Genomic DNA, 18319 nt, shown 5'->3' with positions numbered 1-18319 from the left:
TACGTGTGAAGTTCTTAATTCTGTTTTCCAGAGTGTAAGGCGGGAAATGTAAGTCTATATTAATAAATGTGGGCCCTGCATTCAGACTTTCCAGGAGGATTTAAACTAGGGACACTGAAAAGCAGATTTAAAAAAAAAAAAAAAAAAAAAAAAAAAAGAGAAAAATAAACCACTGGTTGTTTTACATGCAAAATGTAATTAGCTGATACAACTCACTTGAGCAAAAACCTAACTGAGATTCAGGAAAATATCCGACATTTGCATGGATAATAAGAATATCCAGATCAACAAGAGAAAATAAAGTTTGCAGGACGCAATCTCATTTCTTGGAACATAAACCAACTGCTGGCAGATGTTGGGAAAGGCTCCTCAGGGAAGGCTGCACCATAATTTCCTCCTTAATTTTCCTGCACCCTCTTTTGAAGTAGTTGCCTACAGGAAACTAGATTAAATACAGGCTCTGTCTGGACTTGTATTTCTGTTTGGCTTTGTATATAGGGAGCTTTAAGCAATTCATGGACAGTGCACATTTATCTCAATTTTAATAACATAGTTATTAAGTATATTGCTAGAAAGCTAATACTGTGTATCAGGATTGTGTGTGCTGTGGGAGACAACTTGCAAGATATTTACTGGTACAGAAAATGGATGTAAAAGCCACATGGGGACAGTGCAAGTACAAATTCAATTCACTGGCTGAATTTGGTAAAGCATCAACACAAAAGCAACCTAAATTAAATAAAATCAGTTTTGTACAGTCTGCTGATAAACTTTGATGAATCACCCATGGCTGCAAGCCAGCCTTCCAGTCTAGGATTTGGTTCACTGGCACTTCAAAGTCACAGACTGACACTGAATAAGTCCAGGCAGGCTGCATAAACCCTCATTTAAGCTCTCACCAGTGCTGAAAGCAACCAAACTTTTTATTAGGCAGTCCTGAAAGCAGAAGTCATGACATTGCAGATATCCTGTCCTCCTCTGGTAGCTCGAGTAAGAACCAGGTGTTGTGTTTGCCACATTCCTCCAGAGGTGAATCTTGTAATAAGCAATAGAGATTCCTGATGTCACGTCCACTGACCTCAGGACTGATTCCTGGAAGACCGTACATGAACCAAGAACATTCAGATTACTAGAAACTTCGGTCCTACATTTGTAATTGAAGCCAGACAACACAGCTCCTCTGTCAGCCTGTTCTTTTAATCACTTGTTGATGGTGAATTCTTGTCCTCTTCATCAGGTGTATTTTTTAGCTGCTGACGAGCAAACTCCTCAAATACCAGCTCTGCTTCACTGCAATGAAAGAAACACAGGTCTTTCAAAATGATGTTGCCTTATTTTTACACCAGCAGACTAGAGTCAACACATAGGAAGATGAGAAGTCTGCAGCAGACTGGTAGTGTTTCCTTGGTCTCCAAAGGGATTTGGATCACATTCCCACAGGCACCCTCTTCACAGGTGCTATTCTAGCTAAAATGAAAAGCAGTTGATTGAGCAAGTCAAGGCACAAACTGAGGATGTTTTCATCTGTACTGAATCATGTCCATTCCAGATAAATATCAGGTAGCCAAACAGCCTAGAGCTTGCAAGGGGCTTTGTCCAGGAATGAAATGTGAAAGATTTCATCCTTACTCCTTCTAAAAAGGAGGCACATGGTCAAACCTCTTAAGTTCCTTACACTTCCAGCTATAGAGCTGTTGGGCAGAACATGATATCTTAACCTATCTTCACATGGTCAGTCACTGCTGTTTAACTCAGAGCAGTCATTTGTCAGGCCACAGTAACTTGCTCACTCTGGGTTTTAAGTGGGGATTTTTGGATAGTTTTGAAGAGTTTTTTTTAAAGAGTCAATGCACAAGTGTGGCTAGAATATGAAATACTAAATGAAACTTACCCATCCTTCCCTGCAGTCAAGAGCATGCAGCAAAAGAGGGAAAAAGACACACTGGGTAGTCAGAATAGCACATACTAAAACATTTGCAAAATATTTAATGCAAAAAATGTATAGACAAGTCAGAGCAGTGACAAGAAGCAGGACTTGCAGCAGTACAAGAAGAATTCCAGAAAGTCTCAAAATGTGCATACATACACCTGACAAGGCTAAACTCGATCTCCCAAAAGAAAAAGCTTTCCAGCAATGCTGCCCAAGCTGTCTGAAGGGCTGAGGAATAAAGACAGATTTTCCCATCTACGCTTGCTCATGGTCACAGCTGTGGGAGTCCAGCTGTGGGACACACCTGGACTCTGAGCTGACAGTGCTTGCATGACATGATGTCAGCTTTAATTGCTCTGTCACTGTGATTGAAAAAGTCAGCTGATGAGAAGACGATGATCTTGTTCAATAAACATGAAGGTATTACAATTAGAGGTCAAAGTACAGAAACACCTCAGGGATCTTCTCATCAGACGGGCCAGGGCCTTTGGGGCAACACTCCTGATTTCATCTTGCCCTAAAAATGGTTTCAAGACCTTTGGCATTTGTGTTTCTTTAGTGGGATCTCTGCTAACCACACTATAACAAATCCTGCTTACTAGCAGGATTTCTGGGAAGCTGTTTCAGCACAGCCTAAAATAAGCAGAAGTCTGTATTTGCAGGGATTTTATTATTTTCACAGTTATTTTAACAAGGCATAATCACTTCACTGGCTTACTTCTCATGGCTTTGGGTCAGGAAGCAAAGCACCCTTGTTCTACAGAAGTCAGCAGGGATTTGGGGCACTTTAGTGACTGGATAATTCACTACCTGGAGATTTCCCATCCACAACATACACTGCAATCAAGGGCAACAAGCACTGCTGGAAAAGTCAGCATTAAAAGTGTGCCAAAGGGGGCCACTCCAGCCAAAATGCCTCAAAGGATGGCTCATGTAAAGACACTCCTGATGGCATCTCTCCAGACCAGGACAGAAGCCAAGATGAAGTCTGGAATGTCTCAGGGCATGTATGCTTGATTTAAATGGGTTTAAAATGAAACATTTAGAACTTATAAAATTTCCAACATAGAAATCATCATTCTCATTCCATTTTTTCTCCGATTTTTATTCTTTAGTCTTCTCTCCTCTTGGAGGTACTTTTATTACTATGGAAACAGTGATGTCAGTGATGTGGGTGAAGTGAGATTTGAAACTGATTTTACAAAATGGAGTGAGGGGTTAAATAGGTATTGTTTGAATTGGACATATACTTAACTGTCAGATAAATGATTACTGAGTCGAAACACAGACAGTGTGGCAGCAGAGTAGTGCTTATAATAAGCCTCAGATGGAACACTACATTCAAAGATGTACCACTTCACCTTCAGACTGCTGCACTGTCACCAACATGCTACAATTGCACTCTAGCAGGAGATAGGTCCCCTCCAGAGTTTCCTGGTGTCCTCTGGCTTATTTAACATTATAATATTGAAAAATTCTCAGAAAATGGATAGACCTTTGCTCCTTTTAATTAGCATTCCAGCAATTGTTTTGAGGGCTGGGATGGGAGAGGGATTGATGAGGGTCCAAATATCATGACGAATACCATCATCTCCTCAGGAAAGGGTTTTCTGGAAGCTTTTGTTATGCAGTCACAGAAATTATTCCACATAATTGAAGTCATAGCATGTGGTAATTTTCAGTATAAACTTGCTTTTAACCTCTCTTAACTTGATGGGGGAAAAAAGAAAAAGAGAGTAGGTTTTGTTATTTTTCAAGATATTCAATGCTTTAAAATGTCCTATTTCTGAAAGTCACAATACCAAAAGTATTGCTTTACTGTTAGAGGGACAAAGCATTCTTGGGTTTCTTGAAAACAGCCCTTTTGTGCAAGTTTAATCAGGGAGCAGATAAATGACCATTTGTTGAACAACAGCCAAAACAAAGGCCAGTATCCAAGACATAGGCCCATAAAACATCAGAAGACTGGCAGGAAAACTCCAGACCAAAGAAGTCACACTGAGACCACAGCCTTGAGGAAAACTCAGCAGGAACTTCTGGGCTAACTGCTGACTAGGAAAGGTCTTGGAAGTATGAAGAGACACAGCCCAGTTTGAATCTATCTTTAAAAGGAACAGATCCCTACACATTTTTTGTCAACAGGCGGAACAGACTGCCAATGTGACAGGCGCTGCTTTGCCTAAAAATAACCACATGTGAACCACATGGGTCCAAAAACAGTTGCAAAAACAGCACATATGAAACATGCAAATCCTGGCCTAGCAGGAGAGCAAGAGAAGGAAGTGATAAACATAGGGAAGGAAAAGTAGCAAGCTGCTTCTTTTCTGTCTCCTACAGGCACAGGGAAGAAAGATCAAGCAATGTGCAATATCCATGCACTGACAGACCTGCTGTTTACTGAGTGATGAATGCTTCAGAGCTTGCTCACAGACAGCTAGAGAGGGCAAAGCCATCTGCCGTGAAACAGCACTTGCTCACACTTGCCCTGGCTTGGCCCTGAAAAAAATCACATCATGTTCTTGGGAAGCTTGTTTGAGGTTCTCTGTACTCAGGTCAGCCTTGCATGATTAAATGCATTGATGCTACACATTTTACTTCTGCCATACATCACCTTGGTTAGAGAAAAGAATATTCCCTCACTTCAAAATATAATCACAATATGTGACATTTTTTAATCCCACTCTAGCTTTAACTCCATAAGATGGATGCTCTGACTTCTTGCTGTTCTTCCAGCTATGCCTTAAGACAGTCAAGTGAGCAGGAAGGTGCAATAGGGCAAACTGGTCACTACTGACTTGTCAGTAAAAACAAAAGGGAATGGAAAAAGAAGATAAGGAGTGATCTCAAAACTCCCTGTGCATGCACCTCTGCCTACACCCACTGCAGAGACTGCTGAACAAGACAAAGAAAAATTCCATCTTTTGGGACCTTCAAGAGTGCAAACAGTATTTGTTGAAGCTCCATCTCTGCAATTAAGCCTGGATTTGCTTGATTCCAAATTAGATGGTATTTCACTAATCAAACACATTATGTTCCTCAGAGTTCATGGGCTAAAGTGGTAGAAGAAAAAATTAAAAAGCCTGAACTCACAACTGGGAAAAGTGATGAAGCACAGTGCACGGAAAACTACTAACCAATAAAGCTGAAAAGCGTTTCAGTTTACCAGCTTCATATGGGAGACTGTTTCATTCCTTGTAATAAACTCAGACACCACATTCCAGCACAGTTTTCAAGTCCGCTCTTCAAGCTTCAGAGGAATTTTCTGTTGTGTTAGAGTATCTTTAAGAGAAACCATTTATGTCCTGTTTGTAGGACTATCCCATGGGATAGCTCCTGAAATTACCTGCATTTTTTTCAGTTTATAATAAACCTGGTATTTCCATCTGTACAAAATGCATGGAACATAGCTGACACTTCTGACAGCAAGCTCCCAGAAGACTTTGATGTAAAACATCATGCGGGCTCTGCCTCTGTAAGAAGATGTGCTGGGGGAAGCGATCTGAGAAATGCTGCAGGTCTCCATTTTCCTTGTAAAGTTTTCTGCCCACATCCTTTTAAGTCTACTGTATAAAGGAGTACATCATCCCTCCTTTGAAATTATCTTAGAAGGGAAAAATCGCCTGACTTCCATTTTTCCTCATATTGCAAATTCTTCTGCCAGAAGTATAAATTAATAAAAGGGAGTATAATTTTCAACACTAAAAAAGTAATGTTAAAAAAAAAATTCCCACCACTCTAAATATGTAAAATTCTTTACAGCTGCCTAAACCTTTTGATGAGCCTTGTTAGAAGTTTTGAAGCTTTTCTTGGTGTCCATGAAAGCTCCTGAGCTGCCCAGAGGCACTAGATGGCCCTCACCAGCCACACTCCTAGGATCACCAGTGCCATCCCAGCCCCCTCCATTTCAGTGCCAAGAGAATGTGCTGGCACTGCTCACAGCAGGGGCTTTCCCAGGGAAAATGAGCTTCCCTTAGTGTAACTGTTACAGGAGGGATGAAACCTACCTTTGCCCACTCCAGCACATCCATAATTTGCAAAGCCTGACTCCCAACCAGAGCATCTGAATGTGGAGTGGATCACTAGCTCTCTTCTCATTGCTCACACTTGATTCCTCCAACAATTTCACACAGTAAGGACTTAAGTCACCCCTTAGTAATGCTTCCACTACAGACCAAAGCATCTATCTCAGGATAACTCTTCTCAAAGGTTCTACTATCACTTTCCAGTTTCATGCTCTTAGAAATAGCAGCTTTAGGTCAGTTAGGGCACAAAGAGAAAAAGAAAGAAAAAGGAGCACAAAAGCATCCATGGCTTTTGTTTGAAGCCCAGTAAACTTTGTCCCAGTATAGAGGGTAGGACAAGATGGCTCATCTGTAACAGCCCCAGCAGGAAAGGGCTGGTGTGTCTGGTGGTCAAGAGAGGCTTCAGATGCTGTACAGGAGCTTCTGATTTACTGTGAGCACCTTGAAGTCTCTGGTGCTCACTACTGGCCAACAGAGCCAGCCAGGGCCTGAGGAAATGGGAGGATACTTCTGACAGCCTGTGGTTTTGGCAGCTGATCCTAAGCTTCAAGATGCCTGGGTAATAAGGCTTGCCCTTCAGACTTACAGAGTTCCCCCACTTCCACACAGAGACCAAACGTTGAACAGATGCTCATCTTGGATAGCCACTGAACAAGAAGGCCACATCACATACACCATGGCAAATGCCACATCAAGATAACAGGGAATCAAGAATCCTCAGCAGTTTTATCACCTCTCTCTCCACTTTGCTTGAAAGTAATTGGCTTTGTACAACGCTCACAAGTGTTAGGTATTTTCTGTGTGAGATTTTTTTCTTTTTTGCTTATACTGCAATCTGGCTAGGAATTGCTGACAGCTTCATGGAGGATATTTTGCACTGCAGTGATGAGATTTAACTATGCAGAGCTCCCTCAAACCCTTGTTCAGAGCTGTGATTCCATACGTGAAAGATGAAAGGAAACATGACTTTTCCATTTTCTCCCACCTTTGCATCCCTGCTCTGTTATTTAGTGCCTGGAGGTTGATACATGCATATATATACATATACACACACATATACAGACACACAAACACACAGAGTAGCTCCATACTGGAGCCTTGTGGCTCTGAAGGCTTCCTGTAACACAGATCACTCTAAGCCTTACAATGGTGAGATCTCACCAGAGCCTGTTAATGAACAAAGGCAAAAACCAGGTGTAACTGACCTGCTGGGTTCTTTTCTTCAGGTTTGGGGTGCATGAGACGAAATGGCAGCTCTGTGCCCACTTCACTTCAGGGAGAAGAAAGAATGCATCAGATCCACAGTTCCACACACATGCCTGGTTCAGCCTCCTTCCTCCTTAGGCCAGCCTGAGCCCTCAGCTCCACCTTCACCTATTCTTTCATACTTTTCTAATAATAATTTTCCTCTCAAAAAAAGGTTGAGCTTCAATTTCTCCTCAAATATCCCAGGCATATTCCCTTACATAGATTTGGTTTATTGTGTGCTAAATGTACTTGCATGTATATAAAATCAAAATACATTTTTGTAATAGCTTCATTTTCACAGCAGAATGACATACTTGCTTCTAAAAGCTTAAGGAACAGTTGCTTTTTTTTTTAGGGAGGTGGGAATGGCAATAAAAGAGAGAATAAAAAGATGAACTAACAACTAGGACTGCATGGTCTGAACAGGAAGATAACATTTACCTGGAAGTGAGGTCTCCCAGCATGCTACAAAAGAAAACAAGGAGAAAAACAAAGAATATTTAATGCCTTTCTATTCTGGTGCTCCAGCAAGTGCTGGACAACTGAAGTCCCTTTCCTAATGTACTGTTCTCTACCTTGCCACAAATTCAACTGAACTTGTTTTTAAAAAAGGTAGTCCAACTTTTTCATGTCATTCCCATGGAGAAAGAGTCTAAGTTTTTGAACTCCTGACCAAGTGTTGGGCATGGCCCCATTTCCAAGAGCCAAAAAGTATGTGGATAACCACAGAAGGCAGCAGGCATTTTATCATGCTTTAGGCAAATCTTTGATGCATTTTTATACTAGAACAAAGGACAGATGAATTAAATACAAATGTAAACAGTGACTAACATCAACTGACAGTCACTATCCTTGTCCTTTTTTGCACTGTATCCTGGATATAGCTCATGTTGATAACATCAGCTTTACCTAGAAATCTGGCTGAGTACAGAACCTGAGCTACAGTATTTATGACTCAGTCAACTGTTTTCACCCTCTGCTGTGGGAGAACAGCAATGCCAACATAAAGGCTCACATGAAGTTTCACCTCACTTCTCACAAAATAGATTATGGCTTTGAAACAAAAATTGCAATGCAAACAGAGATTCCTACTTCAACCATGAAGTTACACGGTGTCTAAGGAGATATCCTTTGGCTCAGGACAGGTTCTATGGATAGGCCAAGATTGTTTTCCAGGCAATTTATACTTTATAGGGAGCCTCATATCCCATAACATTGCCCTTTCTCTTGGGCTGGACTGTTCTGGTCTCTTCTCATCCATCAATGACATAAACACACTCCCCTCCTTTAACTTCAGGCAGATGTAGCAAAAAGTGTGTTACACTTACCCTGGAACTGTGAGCTTCACTTTGACCTTGTAGGAAACCAGAATCCCCATCACTGTCTTGTCTATTCCATCCTTAATGCTGCCAGAGAAAACAGAGAGCAGTGTGAGGTGGCACAGCAGTATAGCAACAACACACACATGCAGCAAGAACCAGGGGAACATCCTGCAAGTGGGAGGGCAGGCAAGCCTCAGGTAAAGCCAATACTTCTCCAGATCTGTGATCCCTATTCATTCTGCATGAACGTGATGTCATTAGTAATGGTACTACATGTATCCATCCGGGCAAAGTCCTGAGGGAAGTGTGTCCTCCATCCTCCCCTCTTCTCTATTACTCTCCCACTACCTGGGACTATTTAAAACTCCACTCACATAGTACTAGAAGCCAAGTTGGTGTCCTCATCCTTCAGTTTTCCATCCAGAGCTATTTCCCGTGTCTCCCGGTTATTTGCAAGCAAGGGCAAAAGTGTCAGTGTCTTGGTCAGGCTGCTGTTTGGCTGCACCTTCTCCCTGAAAATAAAAACAGAAGTGATATACTGTGGTTTGTTACACACCCAACTAGGAGAATTTCAAAACAGATACAAAGCTGCCCAAAAGGAGAGGAATTTATCTGTACAAATTCAGTTGTCAACAATACAGATGTCCAGCTCTAATCCAGTCAGCAAAATTCCCTTAATAATCATCAGAGAAAAATAAGCACTTAGAAAACACTTAATTTCACATTAGGGCAGAAAAGTAGGTCACAACCACAGAGTAATAGAATAGTTTAGGTTGGAAAAGCCATTTTGATGACAAGGGTAATCAAAAGGGTCTGAAAGAGCAGGATCATTCACTCACTGTGCTTCCTCAGCAGCCACCACTTTGGTATAAAAGTCACTGGAGTACAGCACCACATTGGCCACCTGCTCCACTGAGGGAAAAAGAAGAAAGTGATCACTCAGGTGTGTGCATGTACCACAAACAACACAACTGTCCTCACCCCAAGGCCCAGGAATGGGAAACATGGTGAAGACAGCAGAAAACCCCATCCATTTAGAGCCTGAAGGGACCACCCGGTCACACAGCCTGACCTGGACAGAGACCAACAGCACACTAATTGCCAAAATCTGTTTTCCCTGAAAGGCACTTGGCCTTTCAGAAAGTCAGTAACACACAATTTCTCTTGGGATCCTCTCTTTCCATTATAAAGATGTCCCTCTTCCTTCTCTGTCTGGTCTGCTTTTATCTCTGATCCTGATCTCCCTTGTGTGCCTACAGCCCATGCATATGCATTCAGGAGATACCATCAGCACAGAGCCTGTGGTAACAAATGGTATTCTCCAATCCTACACAAAAATCCCAGGGTAATTCTGACTGAAACACTGAAGAGGAGAGAATCTGGGACCAACAGTCTTTTTAAGCCTAAAAGAGGCATAAAAAAGAGCCTAAAAATATTTAGGAATCACAGTGCATCCCAGACTGGCACATAAACACCTTTCTCTGCTACACTTCTGTAGGAACCTCAGACATTTTGTTCCCTCCCTGCCTTCTTTTCTCTTTCCCATCCTTTGCCTTTCAGACTGTCTTCCCCAGCTCTGCAGCTAATGGGATGAAAACCTGTAGGGTCACATAAAAAAACACCAGCACAGCAATGAAGCTCAGGACCTGCCCTCAGCTTCCTCAGGAGGAATGACACTGCTGCTGGCAGAGTAGCTGCTTCTCACACTGCCAGAGGTTTCTGGAACACCAGGCAAAGCTGTATGTTATCTAGGCACATTCACAATTAGCAGGAGCACCACACTGACAGGGACCCTTCCCACTGACCTCCCAAAAAGGATGGACTTTCCCTCACTTTTACCACATCTGCATTGCACACTGCAGGTGCCAGACGCTTTCTCTTTTTCTAGGGGGAACAATCTGGTGCCTGAAATTAAGGCATACAAGTAACCACAAGAATCAGGGAAAAAGCTACAGCACTTCACTTGATGAAGATACAGAGGGAGGGACAAATTCCTGATATCCCCAGCTGCCTGCTTAAACTGTTACAAGCACTAAATTCTGTCTTTTTGTCAGTCCTATTGCACTCAAAGAATCCCAAGCAACAGTAAAAATATACCCTGGACTTTGATCTTCTTCACTGTTTTCTCTGTGCTGTTGTTGATGGTGACAGTGACTGGAATGGGTTCACCATGGTAGTATACCTAGAAGGAATGTGATGCTCAGAAATCCAGCCAGGAGCCTTCTTCCAAACCCTAAACCCCTCTTGTTCCCTCAGATTACACCTCACAGAGACCAGATAGGGGAATATGACCCCTCCTAGCCATTCATGATGCTTCCTTCAATTACTTCAATAGTGTTTGATAACAGGACTTCAGCCACCTCTAGCAGTAGCCACTGACAGAAATTTCATTAGAGTCCTTGAGTGCTGGGAAAAGTCAGTCTCAGCTGAGAGAACAGCAAAATGCCCACTGGCCTGCAGATACCACAATGCCCCCAGCCTGAGGGCAATGCCCCCTCACCTCTTTACTGAGGCAAGCTTTCAGGTGCAGGGGCTTGTTGGACATGAAGAACTGCCAGGTGGTCTCTGCACAAGGCTGGGGTCCTGGCTTCTCCGGAGCATACTGCACCTTACGGATCAGCAGACGTGCAGAGTTCCTGGGAATCAGCAGAGGACAACATGACAATGTGACAGGTGACACCTGGTGCTTGGCAGAGACTGGAGTTCTGCATTCCCATGTGCTCACACCCCAGAAGTCACTGACACGAGGGGCAAAGCTGAACAAATAACCAAGGTGAATCACTGAAACATCCACCCCCTCTAAGGCAAAGCTGGAGAGACACATCCTGTTACCTCCTATGAACTCTCTCTTCCACATTTTCTGTTGAGAAAGCTTTCACCTCAAAGTCCACACCACAAGTCTGCCAGAGAGAGAGAGAACAGCTGTGAAATCAGGATCAGAACATCTGCAGATGTTTCAGAATCTTTCTGCACACCAGACACTGGCAGACTCCTGCCAGCTGCAAATTATTCTGGCCTCCCACCACTGTCACAGACATCCCTGACAACTAGTGTTGGCATATCCACCTGTTCTACAATGCTTCTGATAAGTGAGGCTTAATCCCAGCCTCTGAAAGATGACATGACAGCTCCTGAAAAGCTTCCTGTGATACCAGTGCTGGAAAGGTCACACCATGCTCTCTGGCCCACCCTCTGTTTCTGAACTGAATTTCTGAGTTGGCTTTGTAATGCCAAAACCAGCATCTAAGGAGTGGAAGTGATCATGCCAAGCTAACCTTTGCTTTAACAGGTTTATAGGATCGTGGGGCACTGTGTGAGACCCTGGTACTGCTCTACAGAGACATATTTGCTAGAATATCATTCCCTGGCATAAGGGTTATCCTCTTTGCACTAGATTCTACAACCCTCATCCCCCTTTGCCTGGCTGACTGTCTAGTTCTGCTGTCCCGACAAGCATCCAGTCAAGTATAAAAGGAGTATTTTTAACAGTATCAGAAACCTTGTAGAACATATAATATTTAGTGATTTTTGCTACAGGGTTTTTGCTCTGTTTACACATGTGTACGAGCCATCTCTTCTCTGCATTTAATTCAGGGCAGGTCTTAACACATATTATTTATAGCAATCTCTGAGATTTTAGGCACTCAGTCTTCTTTCATGTAGCCTCACAGCCACAATCATTTTATGTGCAGACAACCCACAAATCATGTGATAGTCTTAAAGAAGCTATAGCACTGCAGATTTTGTAATCTTGCTGCTATTTGGATTCCCTTTCTTATTTTGAGGATTTCAAATCCAGTTCTTTGACACATACTTGTAGCCCCTAGTTCTTGACATTCGTGGCACAGCACAGTAAAATCCGTATCACCTTGTCCTACTTTCAAGCTAAACAAATTCACATGATTTTTTTTCCATCTCACTTTCCTTAACCATGATAAGTGCAAGTGTCCCACTGGCCTCACCTTATCAACATCACGAGGTGCAGGCTGCAGACAGACTGAACAAGGCAGGTAATCTGGAAACTGTAGGAGGAAGAAGAGGAAATGTCCCAAAGCAATAGTACACAGATGTTTTAGGTAACATACTGCTCACAAAAGCAGTCCTGAAGAGGCCACTCACTGTAATGCAGTAACTACTTGGAATTCTGGCTAGTATACTTGCCTTGTATGAATAAATCCCTCTCTTCCAAAAATACTTTAAAAGTCAAGAAAGAAGAAAAGAAGTCCATGCATAACATGAATCTTCCTCAGGAACACTAAGACAGACATATGACTGACAGCAGTGGAAGGATTTCCTGTTAGAATTTGGCAGTCAGCTGTCATTTGCTGACAATATCTGGTAAAGACTTTTTCATCTCTTTATTTGATCCACAAAGTTTTTAAAGGAAAAGGATTTGGCACTGGGGCAATGGTAAAAAGTATTCCAGCCCCTCAGGAAGGGGAAGGCAAGGATATATAGGGCAGTTGCTAGCATAAAGCCATTGCAAATTCCCTTGCCTTTTTTAAGAAAGCACTTCTCACAGTGCTGTGATCACTGCACTTTACCTCTCAGGATTGCAAGAAGAAAGAAAAGCATTGGTAACACCACGTGTCAGTCAAAATTGGAACTTGCAGAACATTAATTGACTGTTAATTCCCATCTTCAGTCCATCACCAGGTCTCAACAGCCTGGTAAGTACAGACAAGAAGAGAATCAGAGGCTCTTCTGAGATACTTACTGTAAAGACAAAGGGATAAGCATTTTTCCCCAGCTTCTTTAGCAGAGATTCCTGCAAAAGGGTGAGAGACTCTGGCTTGTCAGCAGGTGGGTACACTTGGACCCTGGAGAAGTATAGGTCCCGGCGGAAGGTGAGGCCAATCACATCAATGTCCTCCTGGCCATAGCGAAACGCGCAGGTCAGGGACACAAACACTGCCAAGAAGCACAGGACAGGTGAAACATGCAGAGTAACAGTGAAGCCAGACATCTCCTGCCTCAGGGAGACAGGGAAACTCATTTCAACACACAAATAACCCAGTGAGTACTCATCCCACGTGTAACAACAGACATTACATTGATAAGAAGCCCATTCACTGGTGAAGAGAGTTACATTTGTACCCTTAAAAGAACAAAGAGGTTCTAGCTTAGCATCTCACTCAGAAAGACAAACAATTTCTGAGACACACATTGCATAAAACCTCAAACCTTTTTTTCCCTTGATAATAGCAGGATCCACCAATACAACACCATCTGAAAGAAAGGGAAAAATCAAGATTAACAGAGGGTAAGTAGGGTTGAGGGCAGGAAGAGCAGCACATAACCTTGTGGACTTACCCACAGATTCCACATTCCCTACGTTATCAATGAAGTCCCGCTTTCCCAGGTAGATGGTCAGCTGTGGGGAGAGGATGGCCACAGTTGAACTATAAAATGTTTGTGGTTGTTGAGGGAAGGGGGACGCACACATCAGAGAACTATAAACCTTGCAGATGTCAGAATAATTCCATTTTAAATGGAATATTTAATTTTTTTCCAGCAAACATGCAACCCCCATCAGACTCAACAGGATTATTCACATGCTTCAGGACATCAGAACTGAAGACCTGATCTAGACCAACTCCCAAAGGTACAACACAAATACTTGTGCATGGGACAAAGAAGTGTAGATTTCAAGATTTTTGGTGCTGTCTGCTTGGCATGACAATGAATCAGCTTTGTTTTAAACATCTATCAACAGAAGTAAAACCCAGGAGGAGAGTGAGGTGAGCTGCCATCTCTTGTATTATAACACATGGAAAGTTTGCCCTAAAAACTGTTTACATCATCTCCTCAAACTTAGTGGTAATATGGTTCATGCTCCTTCTTCAGAAAAGAATAATGCAGATGGGAAAGTGCTTTCTAATAAGTCTCCAGTCTGACTACAGGTAAAACTCAAACCTAAATAAGCCCATTATTACTGTACTCACAGCTTTGTCACGGGTGCTTTTTCTGAAGATAACTTGTTTTGGGGGAGAATCAGCAGTCTTCCCACCAATCCTGGTCTTTTGAGACTCAGGGCAGCTCATGGTCAAAGACAGAGATGCGACTGTGGGTGAATGAAGTTTTTCTATCCCAAAATGTCCTGCACCAGATGCCTGGGAAAAACAGGTGGATGAGATAAAAGCCATAGGTAAAGTACTGCTGTTTCAGAACCTCACACACATCCAAATGGTGGCTTGTCTAAAAGCTACAAAGGTGGTTTGTGTTGGTAAGGAGTCAGACCAACCCCCAAATGAGAACTCATCTGTCCTGCTGCAATTTCCTCAAACAGAACCCAGTGCAACCCATTATGGGCAGAGCAACACTAAGCTCAAACCAGAATGCACCGTAAGGATAGAACAGCCCAGCCACCTGCCCAGAAAGGCAACAATTATACTTAGAGATAGGGAAAAGCTTGCATCTAAGGGGTAGAAAATAAATGGAAAAAAGTTCTTCAGGAGGAGAAAAATAAGGAGGGAGAGGAAGGCAATGGGGGAAGAAAAGAATAGGGGAAAAAGAAGAGAAGGGAAGACCACAAGGGTACAAGAGATCCAGAGAGAAAAGTCCAGAAAACCTAGGTGGTTCAAAGCGGAGAGATTAGCTTTTCATTTTGTTATAAGTAATAAGGTGAAGCATTTCCCCAGTTAACAGAAGATTCAAGGTGTCTCTAGAAGTCACCAGTATGAACTGAATCACAGGATTAGACACATTCACAGGGAAAAAAGGCTTTTGACAGCTGCCAAACAAGGATCCAGAAGCAACCTTAACCCTGTAAGATTCTGAAGCAGGGGAGCAGCATCAGGAAAGCATGACTCCACACATATCCCTGTCCTTATACTCCTCATCATCAGAGCTGTGTGAATGAGAGAACCGTGTTAGACAGACACCAGCTCTGATGGAGTATGAATGTCCTTGCCATTTTCTCCCATTCTATTTCTCTGCTTGCTTTTCCATTGTAAAACTGCTTCAAGAGTGAAACAGCTTCTAGGGCCTATTTGCAGACAACAAACCATAGAAAAAGGGAACACTTGGCTTCTTGGAAAGCTGAAAAAAAATATAAGGCAGACATTAGAAACAGACCATACACATGTAAGCATTTCTATTTTTATTAAGTACGTTTTTCAAGCCCACACCAGTATTTGTTGCTGACTAGCCATGATACTCATGCTGTAGACTCAAAGAAAGACACCAGCAAATAACATTAAATACCTTGCTGTGTTCCAAATGGCACAGGAGCTTCCACAGACAGTGATGTGAACTTCTAAACTATTGAAGAAAGAGGAATTTTCCAAGGCAGCTGTGTCCTACGCTTCTTTGCATCTCCCAGAGGGAATTACTGCCCTCTTCACAAACAAGGAAGACAATTTGTAGGGGATTTGAAAGCTCTTCTCTAGTTGCGTACATCCAGGATTTCAAGAATTAATCCCTCTCCAAGAGCAAATATTGTACCTGGGATAAGATTCAGCTGGGAAGTGGTTAAGTCAGCAACAAGGCATTACCTAAGGATACTCAGGTAGTCAGTGAGGAGGTCGACAATGTCCTCTTCACATGTTTTGCAAAGACTACAGACTCATGTGGTACAGGACAGCTACTGAAAGCAGTTTATTCTAATGCTTTATCTCCTTCCTAGAGCTGCAAGACACCCAGCCTGGTAAGAAACTGAAAGACAAGAGCTATTTATGAAAAGGGAGTTTATAAAACACTAAAATGCCATTTTGATGGACTGTCAAATACTGAGAACAATGCACTATTCTCATGATCACTAAGAAATTTGCCTATTACCGCTTCACCAGCATCCCACTGACATGCTGATGCAAAACAACGCACTGCTGGTTTGTACAATCCCCTCCTTAATTTACTTACAAAAGCACAACACCCGGGATTTAAGAAACACAGGTATTTCAATTAACTTCAGCTTTTCTATTCCTTAATCTTCCAAGAGTAGCTTTCCCCCCACCAGTGAATTTGGCCCTGGTATTTTGCACAACAGTATGTGTTAACTTTCAGCTTGTGAGCTGCAGGAACAGCTCTAGCTTTCCTCTGGCTGCATCTGTTCATTTGATTACAAGGATCACATGATAGCCTGTCCACTTGCCAGCCTAACAGCTCCCTCCAGCTCAAGTAACCTCAGTCACAGATCAAGCTTGTTTTTCACAATCACTGACATTTGTCTGAACATAGTTCAAAAGAAATGAATGACAGAACCAATGTTCCTCAGCTCTTTCAGGGTTCCAGCAATATTTTATTAACTGGAGGTGGATTATTTGGAGAGCTTAATCACTACTCTGTCTAATCAACTCTGGCAAACACAAACCAGCCAGGCTGGAACCGCAGAAATTCACACATGCCTGTGCTGCAGAAGGAAAGTCAGATCCTTATTGTCAGAAGTAAGGAAGAAACCCCAGAGATGAAACTCAGTCACACTTTGCAAAAGCAAAAGGGAGGAAGTTGCTTTTGTACAAGTCTCTGCTGCAGCGACTGCAGGGTTATTAGTTTCCCAGAAGAGAATGAGCATTCCTGTTGGTACATGTACCATTGCAAACATCTTCAGGGAATTTTGGAAACAGCTTCTCCATAACACATGTTCCTAGTGCACCCTTAATCCAGAGAAAGATGCCCAACCCACCCCCAAATCCACCTGAAGGGCAGCTCCACCTCTGGCAGCAAAACTGCTACAGCCACACCCCTGCACTGCAGGTACCTTCATTTGCTCTTCTTCTCTCTGCAGGCTGAAGCACAAAAGGAGGCAACATAAGTAATGAAAATATATGAAAAAAAGAAAAACTAAAATTGTTCACTAGAATTTCTTACATACCTTGGTGCTAAGGAACTTTAATCTAAAATGCTTAAGGACTTAGCTAGCTAGCCATAATCCTTCAACATTATTAACCGGCCTCATAACAGCACCAATGGGCCTAACAAAGCCGTTTGGGTAAGATCTGTGTCCATGCTGTAGAAAAACACAAGTGCAGCAGTCTAAATTATAAACATCCTAAACCCATTCTGATCCTCCTCAGCAGAGCCTGCAGTTTTTATTATGCTAATCTCCCAATAATCTTTCATCATGCTGACTTGCCACTTCATGATCTGCTTTCCTGCAGTAACCAAGGTCACCTGGACTCGTGGCAGGTGCCTTTTCAAGGACCATCTGCCACTGCAACAGGCAGAAGAAAAAATATCTTTCCTTTAGAAACTGCTCAGAATGCCAACTTTCCATTTTTGCTACAGTTCTCACTTCCATGAGCTGGATAAAAGCTTATTTTCGTATGAAAAAAGGAGGGCAGCCAGTGATGACTATCAGTTATGAAATCTGTACATGGAAGAGCTGAAGACTTTGATTCATTAATCTGAAGCTAGAACCAGAGCAACATCTTCAAGAGGGTTTTGTTTTTAAAGAAACGTGCAACTCCTGTCCCTGTCTTAAAAACTTGGCGAGGTAGCAGTCAAAGTCTCACAGCAGAAGAATATGCCTATTTTCAGCAGTGTTTGAAATACAGATCCTGATTTCCTCAGTTCAGTAGTTTATCTAAAACATCTAACAATACATCAACCTTTCAAGGACAGAGACAGAGGCACTTGTTCAATGAGGCAAGAACTTCCTTCATTCTCAAGGCAGGACAACTGAGACAGGGCAAGCCCAAGCTGCACCTGCAGGACATCTAGCCCCAGATAAGAGCATGATCCCTTTTTCCCCTCTACACTAAATCCCACAATTCACCAGGAAAATGATATTGCAGGTCCCCCGCTGCACTCATTCCAAACAAGATCTCGCACACAGATGCACAAATAAATCAATCAGA

At 42.5% G+C, this 18319-nt stretch overlaps 1 protein-coding gene across 3 annotated transcripts; it reads right to left on the bottom strand.

Annotated features, from left to right (window-relative positions):
- Positions 1 to 186: 186 nt before the first annotated feature.
- Positions 187 to 18228, bottom strand: SAG (S-antigen visual arrestin). 3 transcript variants are annotated; one of them, XM_056498846.1, is made up of 15 exons: positions 14468 to 18228; positions 13836 to 13896; positions 13707 to 13751; positions 13240 to 13433; positions 12485 to 12544; positions 11355 to 11422; positions 11023 to 11158; positions 10620 to 10704; positions 9362 to 9434; positions 8897 to 9034; positions 8529 to 8606; positions 7642 to 7665; positions 7158 to 7222; positions 1892 to 1901; positions 187 to 1290 (listed from the first exon to the last, which is right to left on the bottom strand). In XM_056498846.1, the coding sequence occupies exons 1-15, from the start codon at positions 14666 to 14668 to the stop codon at positions 1197 to 1199; spliced, it is 1332 nt and encodes a 443-aa protein (XP_056354821.1). In that variant the 5' UTR covers positions 14669 to 18228; the 3' UTR covers positions 187 to 1196. The 3 variants fall into 3 exon arrangements, with proteins under 3 accessions (XP_056354821.1, XP_056354818.1, XP_056354819.1); XM_056498844.1 differs by lacking the exon at positions 1892 to 1901 and having other exon boundaries at positions 188 to 1290; XM_056498843.1 differs by lacking the exon at positions 1892 to 1901 and having other exon boundaries at positions 13707 to 13896.
- Positions 18229 to 18319: the final 91 nt, after the last annotated feature.

The sequence above is a fragment of the Oenanthe melanoleuca genome, chromosome 9 (genome assembly GCF_029582105.1).
Source record: "Oenanthe melanoleuca isolate GR-GAL-2019-014 chromosome 9, OMel1.0, whole genome shotgun sequence".
Taxonomy (NCBI): Eukaryota; Metazoa; Chordata; class Aves; order Passeriformes; family Muscicapidae; genus Oenanthe; species Oenanthe melanoleuca.
Note: the sequence above shows the minus strand (reverse complement) of the source record. Positions and strands in the feature narration are given on the sequence as shown.

Excerpts from the sequence above, each read along its gene's own strand:
- SAG (XM_056498843.1), bottom strand. The coding sequence starts at position 14,668 with ATGGCTTTTATCTCATCCACCTGTTTTTCCCAGGCATCTGGTGCAGGA. Across the intron at positions 12,545-13,239 it reads CTTATCCCTTTGTCTTTACA|TTTCCAGATTACCTGCCTTG; the intron begins GTAAGTATCTCA and ends TTCCTCCTACAG. Across the intron at positions 10,705-11,022 it reads AAGCTTGCCTCAGTAAAGAG|GTATACTACCATGGTGAACC; the intron begins GTGAGGGGGCAT and ends CATTCCTTCTAG.